At 47.4% G+C, this 20,832-nt stretch overlaps 1 protein-coding gene across 7 annotated transcripts in view; it reads right to left on the bottom strand.

The window, feature by feature from the left end:
• Tox2 (TOX high mobility group box family member 2) overlaps positions 1 to 20,832 on the bottom strand; it is a 120,150-nt gene that overhangs the window by 5,903 nt on the left and 93,415 nt on the right. For all 7 annotated transcript variants that reach the window (XM_034493740.2, XM_076930189.1, XM_034493739.2 and 4 more), the window contains exons 4-5: positions 4,512 to 4,751; positions 1,428 to 1,655 (exon numbers count right to left, since the gene is read on the bottom strand). In XM_034493740.2, coding sequence (XP_034349631.1) covers positions 1,428 to 1,655; positions 4,512 to 4,751 — 468 coding nt within the window. The remainder of the gene's footprint in view (positions 1 to 1,427; positions 1,656 to 4,511; positions 4,752 to 20,832) is intronic.

Below are 20,832 nucleotides of genomic sequence, written 5' to 3'. Positions count from 1 at the left end.
TCCCACAGTGTCTGACAGTGTCTTCTGTCTTCTGCTGTCTCATGTCTCACTTCTCTCCAGCAGGTCTTAGACTATCTGCTAAACTACCTGCCCTAGACTAGTCCACAAAATCCCTACCCAAATAGGATAAAAGATGCACCTCACTCACATCCGTGATCCATGTCTCTGGCCCCAGCTTGTTACTGTACTGTGCTTCTCACACCCGTGGACAGCATCTCTACTCCCCACTGCAAAGTCAGAATCCCAAGAAGTCCCCACCACACCCTCCACTTTCAAATCTGCCTGTTCTCAGATCTCTGATCTCTCCTGCCAGATGAGGAACTTCCAGGTTACCCTTCCTGCCTGCCTGCACCTGAACTGGCTCTCCCTGTGGAAACACATCAGTGGTTCCCTCTGCTTGCATGGCACGTACTTAACTCCTGTCCTCAAGGGCCTGCTTGGCCCCTGTCCACCTCTCTAGCTCTGTCACACTGTGTGAGCCCTCTCCATCAGCGTTTGGTTCCCCTCAAGTCCCAATATCACGTGCTTGTCACTCCCTTCTTGGACTTGGTCTGCACAGTGCCTCCAGCACAAGGCTCTCCTCCCATGGAGATCAGCCTTCAGTCTCACCTTGAAGACATAAAGGAGCCCATCCCAGGGCTGTGTCCTTTTCTCTCTTTTTGTTCCCTGCGATAGTTTGAATAGGTTTGGCCTATTCAATCTATAAACTTTAAGTTCTATAAGAAAGCAGGCTGAGCAAGTCAGGGGAAGCAAGCCAGTAAGCAGCAGCCCTCCATGGTCTCTGCATCAGCTCCTGCTTCCTGACCTGCTTGAGTTCCAGTCCTGACTTCCTTTGGTGATGAACAGCAATGTGGAAGTGTAAGCTGAATAAGCCCTTTCCTCCTCTTCTTGGTCATGATGTTTTGTGCAGGAATAGAAACCCTGACTAAGACAGATGATGGCCCTCTGGAGCACTGTAAGGATGAAATGAGGTGACAGAGGGAAGGGTCTTCATGGTGCTTAATCTAGGCATGCTCCAAGCATGATAGTCAGTAGACAGGGAGAAAACGGCTCAATGTGGTTAGGTAGTCAGTCAGTCTGGGGTGGGTAGCTGGTAACACATTTCCAACTGCATGAGCTAGCTCTGCTCCCTGCCACCCGGAGGTCTTCAGAGAGGCCACACAGCCAGTGGAGCAGAAAGGTCAGAGTTGACAGACTGCTGAATGTGGATGGAGGTGCTTCCTGGTTAGTGGATGGAAAAGCAGGGGCCCTGTGAAGGCAGTATGCACAGTATTGGAAGTCACCAGGGACAGAAGGAACTCTGTCCCCTAGCTTCCAGACAAGCAAACAAAGCAGAGAGTTCCCTGCAGAAGTCTCTAGTTCCAGAGGCTGAGCCTGACATTACACCCTTGGTTCCAGGGACCAATGTCAGGGACAGCGAAGCTCACCTGTTTCTGCTCTTCTCCCAGGCTGTCCCACATGGAGGCCACTATTTTGGACACATCCCCAAAGGTGGCACTGGGATTCTGCCCTTTGATGGCAGCCTGAGTGTCTCTGAAGAAGAGAGCATAGGCTGACACTGGCTTCTGTGGTTCATTGGGGTCCTTCTTCTTCTTCTTCTTTGGATTCTTGGCCTTTTTGCCTGGGTCTGCTGAGGGTCTCTTCTCTCCAGAGATCTGCAAGATGAGAGGAGTCAGTAAACCACAAAAATCAAGGGCCTCATGATTAATGGGGCCCTAGCTAACCTGGGCCAAACTAGGCTTCCTCAGAAGCTTACCTCAGACCAGTCCTGTTCTCTCCCAAGCAGTAACAGGGATGGTCTACAGGGGTTCATACCTAGGCAGCTTGATATACATTGTCATGCACTTGGAGGAGGGTGGCAACAGACACATACACACAGATAGACATGCATGAACACGTGAAGTCAGACGACAGACAGACAGGTACATGCACGTATACATGATGATGGAAATAGACAGAGGCACATATGGAGAAATACAGGAGACAAATACAAAGAACAACACAGAGACACAGATCTCAGGGTCAGAGGGACCCAGAGGTATACACAGACAGACAGACAGACAGACAGACAGACAGACAGACAGACAGACAGATGGTCATGCACACTGGGTGGCCACCTGAGGTATAACTCTTTAGGTAGGACCCACATGTATGTCCATTCAGAGAATTATGACAGTTCCTGGAGTTCATTGAGCTAAGAACACTAACTTACAGTGAGGCCGGCCAGTGCCCTGGACAGCAATAAAAGCAGTACTCTGGGGCTTTCTACCTTTCCCTACGGGCAGAAACCATCTGTATTTCTATCATTTCAAAACTTAAACAAACCCCTTTCTGTTTTATTAGCACCTCCCCTTTTCCCATGTTAACATCTGTCTCCACAGACTTTCAAAGTCTGCTGATCAACAATGAATAATAAAGTCAACAGAGGGCCAAAGCCAGGCGGGGCAGTGCATGCCAGTAATTGTTATACTCAGGAAGCTGAGGCAGGAGGATTGAGAGATTAAGGCCAGTGTGGGCAATATAAAGAGACCCTGTATCACAAAATGAAAATAAGAAACCAAGGCTCCATGCTCTTAGACAATGAAGTGACTTTATGGGCTCTGCTCTTAGACAATGAAGTGGTCTTACGTGCACCGGATGGACCCTCTGCAAGAACAAGAAGGTCCAGCTGCTGGGGGCCTGTTTCCAGGATCTAACTCCATGTTTTTCTCTTTTCCATCATGATCATAAACAATATCCAACTAACGCCTCTAACTACAAAGGGTAGGCCACCTTCACTGCATGTCAGCTGAGACTCTAGACAATGGCTTTACCCTTGGGATCCTGTGATGCCTGGAAGAGGGGAAGATAACATGGCTGCCATCATGTCAGAGGACCCTCCTGAACAGATTCTCCATCTGTGGTCTCAGACATACTTGATTTAGGGTTTCCAGGATGGGGAGGGGTTGAGACACATCTCACAGACCCCAGTCATTCTCTGTGGGGATCTTAGGCTAACCAGGTACTGGGGCCTTTGAACCAGGGCCTGGATCCTACAGTGAATACTGTGCCTCTGTGTGCCAATGAGATAAAGACAGCATGACCAACTGATGGCAGGTCCTGGGCCAGTGGACAGACTCAAGACCCCATGTCTGAGAGGCAGGGAATCTGGCAGGGCCTATGGCCATGCTGGCTTTGTTCCAAGTGACCCTGGAGGACTTTCCAGGCTTTCATCAGTCAGCCCTTGGTGAGGTCTTGGCAAAGTGAAGACTGAAAATCAATCTCTCTCTCTCTCTCTCTCTCTCTCTCTCTCTCTCTTTCTGCCTAGAGGCTCCCAGTCTGCTAGGTTGGCTGACCAGAAAGCCCCAGAGATCCTGCCTTCTCTGCCTCCCCAGTGCCAGGACTCAGGTCCTCTTGCTTATATAGCAAACACTTTCCTGTCTTCTGTTCTGAAGGCAGAAGGTTTGGTTGATAGAGTAGAGGCTGTTGGATATGGCATGGCAGTGGTTAGGGCCAGACACGCCAGATTGCGTTGCGGCCACCTGGGTATGCATTTGTCTGTGCAGGACTGCTATGGTAATTAGCTCCTCCGTGCCTCAGTTTCCCCATCCATGAAATGGAGATGGTGAATGTTGTCTGCCATGTAGGACTGTTACAAAGACTAGAAGAATGGATATTTGTTAAGTGCTTATAAAAGTGTCTGGTCTGTGGGTTATACAGAAGTTATAGATTCTTTTCTTTTTCTTTTCTTTTCTTTTTTTTTTTTTTTTTTTTTTTTTTTTTTTGTGAGATGGGATCTTACTTAGCCGAAGCTAGCCTTTCTATGTAGCTAAAGATGTCCTTAGGGTCAATGATGTCCTTGAACTTCTGACCTCCCCTCCTCACTCCAACTTCCTAGGTGTTGAGACTGCAGACATGCACTACCACATCCAGTTACATGGTGTGGGGACTGAACTCAGAGCTTGGTGGTGTGTTAAAAGAACACTACCAATTCAGCTGCATCTCCAGACCTCAGAAGTGTTTGTTAACTAAAAAAGAAGACAGAGACGATCCCTGGGGATGGAGGTGCAGCTGGCAATAGAGCACTTGCCTAGCACAAGCAAAGATTTAGGTTAAGTCCCCAGGAATAACAAAGGTAGGCAAGACAGTGACAGCAGGGAGGAAGAGAGGGAGGGAGGAAGGAGGAGGTGAGGGAGATGGGGGAAGGCAATTACCCCCACCTGGCCTGTGATGTGGGCCAAGTTATCTTAAGAATGATCCTGGACCAGAATGAGGAGAAGCACACAGAACCCTGTCTTGGGCCTCCTGTCGTGGACACTGTGGCTCAGTCCTGAATCTCTTCAGGGCTCCACTGTGCCTGGAGGAAGGGGTCTCCAGGAGATTTAGCAGCCACAGCCTGATATCCCCAGGGCTCAGGTGCCATTCTTCTGACCAGAGATCCACATGGTACCCAGCAAAGATGGCCATGACTTGGCAAAGCCCCTTCTTCACTGGGGAGGCACCTTGAAGCCACACCCTTCCCCATCACGCACCTTGAAATGGGCATCTGACTCCTCCTCCTGCGTAGAACTGGATGGAGAGGGGGTGGCTGACTTGCTCCCTGGGGGTGATGGGGAGCTGTGGGCAATGCCACTCCGGATGCCCATCTGGGAGATGAGCTGGGATTGGCTGAGGGCACTCATGTGGCTGGCCAGCATCGCCGGGCGGCCTAGCAGCGGCCCTGGCCGGCCCGAGTCATAGGCTGCTACCTCCGAGTGGACCATTTCCTGGATCTGAGAGAGGACAGGGTGATTGTGTTAGAAGGCTCTGCCTCAACAGATGCCACACCTGCAGTAAGGGACATCTGGGTGAGAGGTGGCAAGTGGCCATTTCCATGCTGGGCTGTGCTTCCCACCGAGACCCTCATAGGGGAATTTCAAGGTAGAGTTCCAGTCTCCCCTGACCTCTTCGTGATGCAGAGCACCTGCAAAGCCCCCAGGGCCCCCTGGCAGTTTGCTATTCTGTTGGCATCTGCCCTGGGCGGGCAGATGGTTGGCATGCCGCCCATATAGGAGCTTGGTCCAGCTGTGAATGCATCATCTCATGACATCATCTCATGACAAGCTCCATGGCGAACACAGCTCTGCCTTGTTTGCTGTGCAACAATGAACAGCAAAGAAGACAGATGCCAGGAACTCAGCCCCTTGCCAGGTGCCTGGTCCTGGCCAAGTTTGACCTCACTGGGCCTCAGTTTTTTCATCTGTAGACTGCATAATCAAATTACCTTCCACAGTTAAGGACCAAATCCACTCAAACACAAAGTAAGTCTTCTAGCATCGAAGTCTGTTCAATACATTGAATAGAAAAAAAAAATCTCTGGCTGTCATTTAGCAGGTTTTTCCTTATTCATCAGTTACCTTCTGACTTTATTCCTCTTTTCCCGCCTAGTGGTTATTTTCAGGATACAAGAAAACTAATCATTTTCTACATGGGAGCATTCCCACACTGAACACGGAATTAGAACAGTGTGTACTCGTGACCCAAACACCGTGTAAATGCATGTTTCATTGAGGCCCCTGTGAACATTCTTAGAATTATTTTTATTTCCTCTGCATTTAATATTTACTGTCTGATTTCCAGTGGTAAATGCCTGCATGTTCTCACCCTTTTCTTCATTAAGCAGCAAATTGACTTTCTATTTTATGGGGCTTTAAAACTTCTCTTCAGAAGAATCAGCTCTCACGCTAGACACGGCGGCACATGCTTGTAATACCAGAATAGCCAGAGCACCAGAGTGAGATTCGATCACAAACAAACGCGATCTCAAAATGATCCCTCCTTCTCTGTTCTCTAACGATTTAATATCTAATTTCATCTTTGTTAACCCCTTCTCCTGGCTTGTAAAGATTGTTGATTCTCCCTCAATTTTGAATTATATTTCAAAATGTGTTTATTTCCCTTGTTTTACGGTTAATAATGTTTAGGGGCTGGGGAAATGGCTCACTGGGTAGAGTTCACGTTGTGTGAACATTAGGACCACTGTCAGATCCCTAGCATGCATGTAAAAGGGGGTACCTAGTAGGACCATGGTTTGGATCCCTAGCATGCATGTAAAAGGGGGCACTTAGTAGGACCACGGTTTGGATCCCTAGCATGCATTAAAAGGGGGCACTTAGTAGGACCATGGTTTGGATCTCTAGAATGCATGTAAAAGGGGGCACTTAGTAGGACCACGGTTTGGATGCCTAGAATGCATGTAAAAGGGGCACCTAGGTGCTCATCCTCACCTTGCATCCTGGCATCGGGGTTGGGAGGCTGGGGGTTGGGGGAGGGTTTCAGGGAAGGAGGAAATGGAGAAAGTTGAATGCTGGGGCCTTCAAGGTTCTTCAAGAACTGCAAGGTTCAGGGTCAGCGAGAGACTCCATCTTAAAAATGAGAGCAGGGGGCCAGGTCTAGGGGGATGGCTTAGTGATTAAGCTTAGGGGCAAAAAGCTTGTGTAAATGCCAGGTGGGAGTGTGGTGGCCGGCTGTAATTCCAGCCTTGAAGGGAGAGGTGGAATCTTCAGAGCAAGCTGGCTGGCAAGATGAGCCATATCTGTGAGCTCTGGGCTCGATTGAGAGACCTTTCCTCAATGAATAAAGGGGAATAAAGCAGAAGCACGATGGAGGATAATTCCCGCCATCAGATTCAGACCTGCACACTAACACTTGCACACTCACACTCACAAGTGCCCACACGCATGTAAACGTGAGTGTGCACATGTGCACGCGCGCAGCCCCTCCCCCCTCCCCCACAAACGGACAAAGAAAACTGAGGAGAGCAGAAGAGGGAAGCTCTGCTGACCTCTGACCTCCGCCACTCACTATGCACGCATGCCTCCACACACCCTCCCCTACAGTTAAAACAATATTTTAATGCTAAAAATTTCCTGGGCCTTTCTCATAGATGCTTGCCTTGTAGGAATGCTGATTTTTTTAAAATTTATTTTACGTGTATGGGTATTTTTGCTTGCATGCATGGTTGTGCAGAGCTTGTGTGCCCAGTGCTCTCAGAGGCTAGAAGAAGGTATCAGATTCCCTGGAACTGGAGTCATGGATGGTCGTGAGCCACCATGTGAGAGCTGGGAGCTGAACTAAGGTCCTCTTAATTGTGGAGCCATCTCTGCAGCCCCAAAGAATATTCTGTAAGACTTTCGTTATTGATCTCTCTTGTGTGTAGGTATTCCATGTTTTAATTTTTTTTTCTTTGACAAAGAAGCGATTTAAAGAGGACTCCAGTGATTTCGAAGCAGCTAATTTTGCTTCTCTTTGCTTCGTCTTGAATCTCTAGTCACCGAAGTGGTGAATGTCCATCCTATGTGCCATTTATACTTCTGAGAATTTGTCAAGGTTTTCTTTGGAATCCAAATATCATCAAATCTTTACCCGTTCCAAAGTCCTCCCAAATGTCCTTTGGCGGGCTGTGGCCTGATGCAGTAGGTACCGGTTACTGACTAGCATTGATCGTGTTCTTCAGATGCTCTTGTCTATTCTGGCTCTCTAGCCTCACATGAGCTTGGCTAGACAGCGCTTTAAGTCTTATCTTCCACTTATGACCCTTTTATCATCCAAGAAACTTTTACCCGGTTCTGGGTATACAGCAGAATAAAACAGGCACACGAATCAAACACTGCTGAGAAACCGTGAGGGAAGTTATCCGAAAACAAGCCTTTGGTACACATGAAGATGCGGGCAAATGTCCATCCTGATGAAGTGTGTGTGCTTACTGCATGAAGAGTTGAATCTTGGCTGAACTCTGGCAGGCAGGATGGAGAGCATCTTTAACATGTCTCAGAGTTGATCGATATTTTGAATTCCATAATCATTGATGCTGAAACTCTGCTTGGCATCCATACATAGCTTAGGTTGGCAGAAGAAGGATGCTTAGCACCGTCTCAGACGCGTTTGGAAATCCTGTCCTAGCCCTAAGCCAAAATTCACTGAACAACCTCTTATGAAACACTTCAGCAACTCAAATAGCAATTAAAAAATATGTATCAAACATTCTTAAATAAAAACCAGAATACAAAGATATACTAAACGCCAAGAAAGATGGTGGGAAAATATTAAAACCATGATTTAAAAAAAAAACATCTTTGTATGATGTACATATGTGTGGGTATGTAGGTGTATATGTGCACCTATGGAGGTCAGAGGTCGACCCTTGAAGGGCCTTTTATCTGCTGAGCCATCTTTCCAGCCCCCATGCTTACTGTTACTATTTTGAGATTTAAAAAAAAAGTATGTGCATGGATATACTACCTTCATGTATGTCTGTGCGACATGTGTGTGCCTGTGGGCATCAGAAGGGCATCAGAAGAAGCAGCTCTTCCATTAAAAGTTCAATCTAGCAGCTTCCCTGATCCTTCCCGAACCCTGACCTCCTGTCCAGTAAGTCAATCCATCATGCGTCGTGGGTTATTTTTGATACAGCTTTTTCAAATTAAGCCATTTATTGCATGTTTGCCTTATTTGGTTCAGAACCATCTAGATCTAGGTCAAGGGAAGCCACTTCACCAGGAGGGAACATCTGAAGATGTCTACAAAGACATTTTCCGTCTCACCACTGGGGGCATGCTCCTGTCTCCTGGGGGTATTGGCAACGGAAGCTGTTAAACTCTACAGTAAATGGGATGGCTGCCCTCCATCCTTGCCCCCCAAACAAAGACTTCTGTGTGCTGATTGGGCTGCTCTGCTCTCCACAGGGGATGCTTTCCTTGAGGAAAATCTCAGCTTTGCTCTGGGCATGCTTCTCAAAACTGAAGACTGGATTTTGTCTTTTACTTTCAGGCTGCTTGGAAGAGTGTTTTGATGGAATGTGTCCTATTGTTATTGTGGTTGGGGAACATGAACCCTAGAGTTTCATTTTTGGGAACACACTAAAGCTTTCCTTAGAACAGAACTACATCTTGCAAAAAAATTTCATGTAAAAAGAAATAATATTCAGTGTGCTATATAAAAACCCTCCATGTCTATTGAATGCACTGTTTTGACATCAGTTGCGAGACTGAGAAGACTGAGCTAAAGCCCTCCATCCTCCCATGTCTCCATCAGTTCTTCAGAGCATTTGGCACGAACAGGTTTTCTTCAGGTACGCCACATGAAATCGGTCAGCGCTCAGACATCCCAGAATGCTCTGTGTTCATGAAGACTGTTCCTTATTCATTAAAGCATCTTTGCTCCAGTGACTGTCTCTGCCTTCCATCCTTTCCTATCGGCCGTTGTCATGGTTTCCATATGGTTTTGTTCTCATCCCACATGGTTTCAGATGCACATCATGCAAATGGCGTTTGGGCGAACGCTGGTCCGCAACCCCGTTCTCAATACACTGGGATTCACATTAGTACATTAATCAGAAACCCAAAATATAGGCTTAGTAAGCCAACTTCCTTAGTGTGGCAAGTTTTAAATCTCTAAGGCATCTCCCTGTCTACCAGCAATATGAACATGCCGTTTCTTCTTTGTGGATTTTTTTTTATTTTTCTTTTAGGCAGGGTCTTACTATACAGTCCAGGTAACTCTAAACTGTCTCCTCCCTCCTCAGCCTCTTGAGTTATAGGTGTGTACCACCATGCCTAGCTTTTAAGTTTTAAATAAGAAATGGACATGATTTCCTCCAGTGCAAACTGGCTGTTCCTTGTTAAGGTGTGCTATATTTTTCTTCTCAGCTGCCTGTGGCAGAATTCTGCAATCCTATATTCCTGACTTTGTGACTTATTACCTTGCTGATATTTGATAAATTAAAGGTACTTAAAGTTATTATTATTTTGTAAATGCCCTATGTGGGAAACATTCTAAGTCTGATCACTGGTGAGGCAGAACACCATCCATAAGTCAGTTAGGTCACTTGGGTATGGACTAGTGGGCGTGGACAGCAGCAGATTTCAGCTCTTTGGAAGGATGGGATGTGGCACAGTGTCCTGGGTTTGATCCCCAGCACCTCATAAACTGGATTTTGTGTGCTTGTCTGTTACCCTAACACTCAGGAGGCAGTGGCAGGATCAGAAGTTCAAGATCGTCCTCAGCCATATATAGAGTTCAAGGGCAGCCTGGGCTAGAAACTCTCTTGAAACAACTCAAACCTAAAACAAAACCAACAACCTTCAATCCTTAGTGAATGAGTGCACAATTCCCAACACGTCACAGTGCACACCTCCTGGAACCCAGCAATCTTCACCTCTCCCACACACGAGGACACACACACTGCAGGAAAAATTCTGAAAGACGTTGACAAAGACAAATGACATTCTGCTATGTATTGTCCTCTGGACCTCTGAGGTTATCTAATTCAATCTGAATGTCCCCTCTGAACTTGGCTAGGCTTATGATAATTCTACAACTTTGTAAATTGTAGGGAGAAAGGAGTTATTGCAACTCTTTTTTAAATCATTAAAAATTATATTATGGTTAATTTGTATTGTAGCAATTTTTATCATTTTTGTGTTTGTGTAGGCTGTGTGTACAAGCATATACCATAGTGTGCATATGGAGATCAAAGGGCAGCTCTGTGAGGTGAGTTCTTTGTGTGGGTCCTGGGGGTCAGGCTCAGGTTGCTAGGATTTCTCTACAGGTGTCTTTATCGTCTGAGCCAACTCACCTGCACGGATGCAACCATTTCATCTCAGTGTTATACATACACCATGCCTCCATCACTACCTCTACCTATATTAAATAATAGCTTACCATACCGGCCTTGTCAGAGTCCCTGGAAACCACGATTCTCCTTTCTTTGTATGTGGTCTATGTGTGTGCAGGACGTGTGTACACACGTGTATGGGGATGGTTGTGCCTCAAGGCCAGAGGAGGACATTGGGCATCCTGCTCTATTGCTCTCCACACAGTTTCTTGAGATGGTGCTTCCACTGAATCTGGAGCTAGGTGGACTGACAGCAAGCCTCGGTGATTAGCCTGTTTCTGCTATTCACAGACACACCTGCTTGTGGCTGGGGATTCGAACTCAGGTCCTCAAGCTTGTGCAGCAAAAACTTACCAACAGAGCCATTTCCTCATCCCTGTTGATTTTACCCTAAGTACCTCAGATAAAGGGAATCAAACCATGTAAGTCTCTCCCTGTGACTGTCTTACTACACTTAGCACAGGGACCTCAAGATTTATACACATTGTAGTGTGAGTCAGAATTCCCTTCCCTTTTTAAGGTTGAATGATATTCCGTTTTATGAACATACCACATTTTGCTATCCATTTTTTCTGTTAATGGGACTTTGAAAGATTTTTTTTTTTTTGCTTTGAAAGATTTTTTTAAGACCCAAACTGTAATATCAACAGTGGATGAGTATCAGGTGGAAAACAACTGATTCTTATCCATCAAAACACAAATAAAGTTTCCGGTAGAGATATAGTTGATGCCACACTATAGATAAAAATAATCCCAATCATCAAATTTAATTGCTCTATGATATCAACCAGTTTTCTAGTTCTTAGTTAATGTATTTAAACATCCCTGGTTGCTTAAGTGTGTGTGTGTATTCTTCAGACACTCCTCTGAACTGAGTGTAATATCTTACTGGCTTCCTCCACCTTAAGTGTGGTTTTAATATGTTTGTGTGTTAAACATGTATGAGAGTCGTGCGTTACCTTTAGAAAATTGTACAATAAAGATGAACAGAGTTTTAAACTCCATTTTAAAGGCTTACTAGGTGAGTGAGGTGAAAATGGCTTATTCAGGTAAAGGAATTCTTCTCAAAGTCAGAGAGGATGAGGCAGCCTCACTCCCCAGTGTGGGTGAATGAGCCAGAGTGGATAAGGAGCAGAAGAGGGTTCCAACGGACACGGGCAGCCCCATACCTTTAAATCCGCTTGTATAACTCATAGCATTGCTCTGACATGCTAAGCGTGGGAGAATAAAGGCAACAGAGTAGAGGCGATTTCTGAGAGAGATTTGGGGGAGCTGAACTGGCTCCCGAAGCATCTATCCTGTCAAAAGCCGGGCTGGTGCAGAAGGGTGATCACAGAGGCGTGTCAAAGCAGAATACTCAACTCAAGCGAGATGGGTTCTGGGGAGTCTGGGATGCAGAAGTGGCTGGCACCTCCATGGCTTAATTGGCTGTGTTACATGTCATGAAAGATTTCAATGAGATGATGCCAAAGACTGGGCCCTGATCTCCAGGCTAGCTCCAGACTCTATATTCAGATACGTGATTGGCACTCCCTTCCTGAAACACCTAAGACTGGGTCTATAGGAAGGGAAGCCTTATTCCTCCCTAAATCTTGTCCTAATTTTACCAAAACAGCACATGGCATTATCATTTCTGTAGCTAAGCAAGCCACAGATAGGGGGATAGCCTCCCTCTCCTCCTTCCCAAAATCCCTTCCCTAGCCCTGGACACACCAAGCGTCCTTGTCACTCTTCCACGGTGAGTTCCAAACCTCTCACAAGCTTCTCCTTCCCACAAGTCACCCTTCTAAGATGTATAAGCCAGACCCTTCTACCATTTACTCTCGATTTAAAACTGTGCATGTACCGGGCACGGTGTTACATGCCTTTAACCTTAGCACCTGGGAACCAGAAGCAGGCTGATCTCAGAGTCTGAAACTAGTTTGGTGTTCTGGAGAGTTCCAAGCAAGCCAGGGAAAACGAAGCCGCAAACGAGTTTTCATTTGCCTCATGTAAGTAAAGTTTGGTGCATATGCATGTGCATGCATGCATATATATATATATATATATATATATATATATATATATATATATATATTATATATAATCTCCAGTGCATGTGTGTATATGTGTGTTTGAGGGGTACCTCTAGAGACTAGAGGGCAATCTTAGGGTCATGTCTCAGACACTATCTATCTTGTATACAGACATAGGGCCTCTCACTGGCTAATGAGGCTAAGCTGGAGATTCACCTGTCTCTACCCCCTGCACAGTAGGCACATGTCACTACCACACCCAGCTTTTTTTTTTTTTTTTTGGTTCTGAGGTTGGAAATCAGGTCCTCGTGCTTGCAAGGCAAGTACTGCACCATCTGAGCCATCACCCAGCCTCAAGACTGACTTTTTAAACTTTAAAGGTTCTTTGAGATTTAATAAAAATGCCCCACTATCTATATCCGTAGAGAAAACATTCTTTTTTAATATATTTTCTTTTGCTTTAAAAAAAAAAAAAGATTTATTTTATATATGTGAGTACACTGTTGCAGCCTTCAGACACACCAGAAGAGGGCACCAGATCCCATTACAGATGGTTGTGAGCAACCATGTGGTTGCTGGGAATTGAACTCAGGTCCTTTGGAAGAACAGTCGGTGCTCCGCTGAGCCATCTCTCCAGCCCCAGAGGAAACATTCTTAATGTCATGGATCCCTTTGAGCACAGCATTTTCTACTTCTTCACAAGAGTGACACTTTTCTACCACTATTTATTTGTCGCTTTTATTTTTCTTTGAGCCCCCACCTATTAAACATGCGCTGGATCATTAATAGGCTCTGTCATCCTGGCCCGTGTGGTGAGTTCGGAGTTCGGAAGAAACCCTGAGCCGTTGGCCTTTGCATATTGGTCATTGCTGCCGTGGTTCTGTCTCAGAGTCTGAAGCTGATCTGGTCTTTATATCAAGTGTCACTTACTTACCTGAACACACTCTGTCCTGATTCTGAACTTCCTGTCACGTGGACAGTTTGTTAGAAAGGCTCCCCCTGACTCCCATCCGCCCCCCCCCCCCCAGTTGGGTCCACCGAAGGCTTCCTGTTAGCTTACAGGAAATGTTGCTAGGCTCCTCCCAGGGACCTAGCAACAGCTTACGTCATCACCTGCCGCCAGGTGTGGGTGGAGCACAGGGTAGTGTATAAAAAGACTGCTTACTATCTCATCCTTTTCTCTCCTTTTCTCTCTCTCCTTTTCTCTCTGTCTCTCTCTGTCTCTGTCTCTGTCTCTCTCTCTCTCTGTTCCCACATGTTCTCGGCTGGCTTCACTTTCTGTCGAATGGTGTGATTTCTCGGGGAGCACCTTGACATGGGTCCACCATTGCCCGCCACCAACTATGTATCATAACACACCCTGTTTATACCTAGAGATTTTCATAATCGTTCAGGGGGTTCCCTAACATTCCTTAAAAGGCTGTGTGGAGCACGGCAAGAACACAGCTGGGAAGATGTCCATCTCACCACAGAGCTCGCTCCTACTTTACCCACGGCTTCCTCTGCAAACACTGGCAGGCAGGCCGTTCAGGGCTTCTGGGTGGGCTTGGTTTCAGTGCTATGCATCAGCAAAGAGAGCCCTGAAGCTCTCACAGTTGGTCAGGGGCATGGGACTTTCTACAGGGACAATATGTAGCTACAAACCGATGAAACGTGAGCACAGTCACCAAGCGTCTTAGACTATTTAGGGTACTACTTCACGAACTCAGTCCTAACTCCCCAAAGTGAAAAAGATGCCCCTAATTAGAGGCCTGCCACTTGAGACTTCTAGTGCCAGGAGCTTTGCAGTGGCCAGACCTGAGCCCCTGTCTCATGCCAATGTCCTGTATCTCAGTGTTGAGGACACTGGCACCTGTCTCCTTATTTAGAGAGGTGTCACTGGCTAAATAGGAACTGTCCAGCAATCCCCAAGCCTGCCCAGCAGCAGACCCCACTGAGGCTTGACTGATGCAGAACTCTCTGGGGTCATGAGGGCTTCTCTCTAGAGAAGAGCTTTCCCCTGTCATGGACCTCCCTGAGCTCCACATTGTCCAAAGCAGTTCCCAGGCCTCCTCGGCTGTCCCCTTCCCAGATCCTACTCTGGGCCCTTGGTGGCTCACTGTGCAGAGACCTGCATCAGGGTGAGGGCCTGGCTGGCACAACCCTGCTGAGGGGATGCTAGCCACGGCTTGAGGTCCCCTTCTGCTCCCACGTGCAAACATACGGCCGGCCAGCCGGTAGCCACACCTGCACCCGCTCCTGTAGGTCCAGGCAGAGGAGAGAGGAAGGTGGTAGCCTTGCAAACCTAATTAGACTTAATAGATTCTCACAGTTGTAGAGTGCCGGGAGCTTTTCACACATGCCCAGCTGCAGTCTCTAGGGAGTGTGCTGGGTGCTGAGAGTCCCCCCACTAGGGAAATCACACCTCTTCTCAGTTCTGCCAATCCCATCCTGCCTTCCCTCAGAGGAGACCAAGGGAGTGAGCTGTCCTTTTATTTTCCCCATGTAAGCTACAGACACTCCTTTCTGTTAAATTCTGTCACATAAGTCCTTTCCTGGGTGGAAGTGGGTTCTAAAGTTCCTTAAATTCTGAGCCACAGCAGAAACCAAAATGGGGGCTAGAAGCCACTGGCCAGCGTTTTATTTTATAATCCCTTGACTATCTCCGGTAGCAACAGATATTAGCACCGTTGACTAGAGAGAGCGGTCACAATTGGTTACTATGCCATGCTTAGCGTTGCATTACTGAGCTCTCACTATGTTTGTGGTCTCATTGCACATGTGCGGGCATATGTGCACCGTCTATGTGCAGGAACTATGCACAGAGGGCTATGCTGGGAGCTTGTGAATAACTCTCTGATGGATGCACGCACTCCTCCCAACTTATTCTGAAGCCACTGAAACTTGGGGTGCTGGAGCCTGTGCTCAGGTGACTCTCTCAGAATCCCACCACTAGGAAAGAGGCGAGTCAGAACTCCACCTGTCTGTTGCCCAGGATCCTCTGACTGTGTCCACATAAATCCCAACAGCTCTGACAGGGAAACAGGGTGACGCTGAGCCCGCCCTTTGGGTAACGTTCTACAGGGTGAATCATACAATCATCCAGAAGTCTCTCTCTTCCTCTCTCATGAACTTGCTCATGTTGTGAGTTTGAACGAGGCTCTGGGAGTTGGGGAGAGTAGCCAGGAGGGAGACTTCTCTCATGACATACATAATAGTATGAAGCCTGGCCCAGGGCTGGCGTGTCACAAATAGTCATCACATTAATTTTTATCAGGAGCTAACAAGCTCCTCCAAATGGTTGGATATTAAATATTTTGGGCGGGCAGATGAGATCTGTTATAACTGCCTAACTGAGCAGCTATAGCAGAAAGGCAGTTACAGGTGACAGGCACATGACTGGCTGGGGTTATGTGCCAATAAGAAGACCAGAGGGCCTTTAGCTCATGGGTATATAGTGTCAATCTCCTTATTAATTGAATACCATTGATTAAAAATAGCAGTGGTACCTCTATGCACCCTTCACTTGGCAGTCTCCACTCACTAGGCAGCATCCTGCTTACCACACTGAATTCTCACCCTGTCCCGGAAGGAGAGTCTGCTGTATCTTGTACTTTACAGATGTGACAATGCAAGCACAGAACGGACAGTTACTGTTCAAGGTCATTTAGTGCTAAGGTTCACACCAAGGTCTGGGTAGCTCCCAGGCCTGTGTCCTTAGCTGTACCTCCTGCCCCTCATGAGAGCAAATACCTGCTACCCTGAGCCAAGCCTTGCCCTGGCCATTGCTGGGGTCTAGCTCTAACCTCAAGCTACAGCCTCTCTTGGAAACAGAAGGTGGATGGTCCTGGTAGGAAATGCTTTGACATGGGGCCAAGGCTACTTTGGAACCTTGATACTCTATTTCCCTGTTACTGAGCACACTGGCTTCTAACAGCTCGCTCATACTCATCTCCAGGAAGTGCCTTTGCTCATAGCTGCCCCCATCCTGTCCCTTCTCATGGGTACATGCATAAAGCTGAGTGGGGTTTAAAGGTCATGCCTCCTTGATGAGTCTGTTTCCTGGGGGGTCTGACTGCCCACAGCCCCCTGCCAGCCAAGGTCTCTTCTGCTTAATCACATTTATAAGGACACTTGTGCTGTGTAAGTGACATGCTCACGGATACCCAGCATGCTTTGATGTTGATATATCGAGGTGGGTCAGCCTTTTAGTCTGTCATCCTTGGAATCACTGCTTGGGATGTCACAATTAAGTCTTAAGTCACCCACATCAGCTTTCCCACGGGCATTCTGCTCTCTGAAATATCTATAGGCTTAAGGACACACACACACACACACACACACACACACACACACGCACACACGCAGCCCTTTTGCCAGAAAAAAAAAAAGAGAGAGAGAGAGCCAATAGCAAGCCTCCCCCAGTGCCTGCCCCTTGCTGGCAAGCCTCGTTGGCAAGTATTTCTAATAAACTTTCATGCTTGGCGGGAGATCCTTTGCAGGCTGACAAATTCCTCCTGAAATGTAGATGTCTTGTTCAGAGTTATTACTCCAGTGCACAGGTGCCCAGCTGCTATTGTAAAACCAGCAAGCATTTAATTGAAACAAACGACTATAATAATAGTACATTATCCCTGCAGGCCAAGCACCGTCATAGTTTTAATTATTGAGTTAAGAGTCTCACTAATTTATCCTTTAAAGCAACAGCCCATTCCCAGTTAGACTGATCATCTTGTTATGAATATGAAGGCCCAGCAGGGAGGTTGTGAATCGAAAGCCATTTGTCCCCTTCAGGGCTGTTTTTGTCTTTAAAGAAAGGTTTGCAAACAGGCAGCTGAGCTGCTTGGCAGGCTCCACTGGGGATGGGAGGTTTCCCTTGAGGTCAGAATGGGGGCTTGCCTGGACTTTGACTTCCATCTCTGGGTTGCAGGCCTCCTTGCAGAGCCTGCGCTAGCTCTCTACTTGATTGCAACCAAGATCCAAAGTCCTTCCTAAGCTACAGTCCCCACCACAGCCTTAAACCCCAAAGCCTGGTACCTCTCTGGTCTCCTTCCTTACTCCTCTTCTCCCACTCACTCCCACCCGCCCCCTTCATTACTGTTCCTTGAATATTCAGGTGGGCTCTCACTTCTGGACCGATGTATAATTGAGTGCATTTTTGTGCCCTGGGGGAATCTGTTGACATTTTTGGTTGTTGTAACTGGACTACAGAAGCTAAAGCAACAGGAACGCTCAGAATACAGAACAGCCACTTCCAAAGTCACTCACGCTGAGTGTGGACAGCCTGTTAATGAGCCCTAGGCTGTGGTGTTCTTCCCCATGGAAAGGGGTGCTCACCCTGCTTACTTCCTCATCACCGGGAGACCTGTTTCAAGCCTCAAGTTCCCCAGGAGGCTTTTCCTGGCCAAGCAACGTTGTGCTGCAACCTGTGTCCCCAACGCACACTGGAGAGCGGACAGAAACTCCTAGCCCCTTAGGCTGCTGTTGTCTTTTCTCCAAAGCGCGTGCTAACAGTGTGTGGAATAGATATTAGCCTTTTGTTGCTTTCATGTAAACTACACCTGTTAAGATCTTTGCTTTGATCCTTGACGACCGGCCAACACCTAGCTGGGCGTGAAGGTCCGTGAGAGCCAAGCACCGTGTATTCTAGAATTCTAGAGGTACGTGCCTGAGGACGGTCCTGGTTTTCTCTGTCTTCTCATATCTGTCACCCTGAGTGCTCGTCCCATCCCTACTGCTGCCGGTAGGACAGTCATCGTGTCTATTTGTATCATTTGATCTATACCAGACACCGTGTGAAGCCATCAGGGAGCTAGAGTGACAAGCATGGTGACGCCTGCCTCATGGAGTTAACTCCACACCCTGCTCCACACACACTGAAAGGTTGTAAGGTAGAGTGTCCAAGCCACACTAGGAGAGCAGCAGGGTCCTGCACTGAGTCGTGGACAGTGGGAGGGAGGAACAGAGTTTGGGGTAAGGAAGAGCTAGAGGGCCGGGCAGGACAGGACTAGTGAGCCTGAATGTCACGCCTGAGTCCTGAGGAACTGCAAGTGTCTGGTAGACCAGTTTGGCTGCTAAGAGCAGGAAACAGTAGTGAGGTGAACTTAGCTGACCTTCCCAGACCCAACTAGAAGGGGAGGGTCTGAGAGACACAGAGACAGGAGGGGGGGAGATACAGAAAGGAGACACACAGAGGGGGCACGAGTGGGTGGCACAAAGGACACCAGAAGTTATGTCACACAGAGGAGCAGAAAAAGAAGTTTCTGGAAGAAGGGAGGGGCCAACCTGTCAGTCAGGCATGAGAAAGATGGCACATAGCAATGGATTTAACAAACCGGAGGCTACCAGGGTCTCTAGCCAGGGCAGCTTTACTGCTGTAGGAAAGCAGAAGCCAAAGCAAATGGGAATAAGGATGTGGCCACAGTCAGCACTGTTCAGGAGGCTAGTCAAAGTCTCACTGACTTTCAGGTAAGCTACTATAGGGAAGTGAGGCGGTGGCACTGTGACCTTGACTCTCTGGGCTGGGTTTTCATCTACATTCTTGGGCAGAGTTTTTAATGACCCCAGCCCCAGTGCTGCAGTGTCTTAGGCATGGCAGATGGGCAAGGGCACATCACTCAGGCAGATGAGGTCCACTGTTCCCTGTGTGTGGTCTGTATTAGGCAGGAGCAGGCCCATACCTGGTGTGTCTGAGCCTTACACCATCAGCTCTCCTCACTATTGAGAGCAGAGGGGCTGGTGTGGTGTGGCCTGACCGTGTCTCTTCGCCTGTGGTTACAACGTTGTCCATAAGGTATGGGTCTTCTCTCTACACCACAGGGAGCCAGCATAGTCACCTGTCTTGCTTTGCTAAATCTTTGTGACTTATCTTTCTGTGTCTTTGAAAAACGGGAGGGAAGTGTTGAACAGGCAGTGACTAGCCACGTCAGAACTTCTGTGCTCACAGAAGATGTATGAGTGTGTGTGTGTGTGTGTGCCTGTGTGTGTGTGTGTGTGTGTGTGTTGATGTTCAGAGACATTTCAAGAGGCACAGGTGCTATGAGCTCTTTCTTGCTTTCTAGGGTCACAGCAGGAATAAAGTTGGAGTCAAAAGGGGTAGATGACTGAGGAGCAGGGAATCCTGGGAGTTATGTGAGCCAAGAAGGGCTCAGGGGCCTCCTGTGTTCAGCTTAATAAATGAGAGATGGGGTCAAGAGGCTCTAGGGGCAGATTTGATGGGTAGGAATGAACTGAGGAAGAACCAGCTGTCCTCGGCCATGAGTGGTGCTAGTGAGTGCTGATAATAAAAAAATGACCTATCTATACTAGACTTTTACATGTTTCTAAACTTGAGAGCTTTTGCACTCCTTCAATCCCAGTACTCAGGAGGCAGAGGTAGGCAGATCTCTGAGTTCAAGGCCAGCCTGGTCTATGAGCAAGTTACAGGTCAGCCAAGGCTACCCAGAGAAACCCTGTCAAAAAAAAACCTCTGAAAAAAACATCTTTTAAAGTTATTTTATTTTTTTACACAAATGTGTGCTTTGTCTGCATGTATGTACCATACATATGCAATGCTCACGGAGGCCAGAAGATGGTGCAGAATAAGGCATTGGATCTCCAAAGACTAGAGTTATAGATGGTTGTGAGTCACCATGTGGGTGCTGGGGATTTGAACTCAAGGCCTCTGGAAGAGCAGCCAGTACTCTTAACTGCTGAGCCATCTCTCCAGCTTCCTCCTTAGTTTTTAAGGCTCTGCTCAAATGTTCTTGCCTCCAGGAGGCCCTGATGCTACTGCCTAAACCTGGGCTCCCATGATCACCCTCATGGACACTGTCATGCCTTTCAGGGACCTCGTCACAAGTGTCACCACACATTCATTTGAGTGGATGCATGTATGCTCAGTCATGGGGACATCACAGCTGGATTCTGTCTTGATTTGCTTCTCCCTGGTCCCTCAGTGAACATGTGCCTCCTCCTCCTCACCTATGTGGCTCTCTCTGCCAGTGATACCCATGTACCTAGCCACTGCCCCAAATCCACCAGCAGTGTCCTCTGACATCGAGTCTTTGGGCTTCCTCAATTAAGGGCAGAGATAAGTCCAGATCTGCATTTAGGAAGGTTCCACTGGCTAACCCATGCTCATGAATGGGAACAGGAGATAACGAGGCAGAAGGCCAGTTTAAAGGCACCTGCACCTGCTGGTCCCTGACAGAGCCGTCTGAGCTA

The sequence above is a fragment of the Arvicanthis niloticus genome, chromosome 2 (genome assembly GCF_011762505.2).
Source record: "Arvicanthis niloticus isolate mArvNil1 chromosome 2, mArvNil1.pat.X, whole genome shotgun sequence".
In the NCBI taxonomy this organism is placed as follows: Eukaryota; Metazoa; Chordata; class Mammalia; order Rodentia; family Muridae; genus Arvicanthis; species Arvicanthis niloticus.
This window is presented reverse-complemented; position numbering and strand designations above follow the sequence as displayed.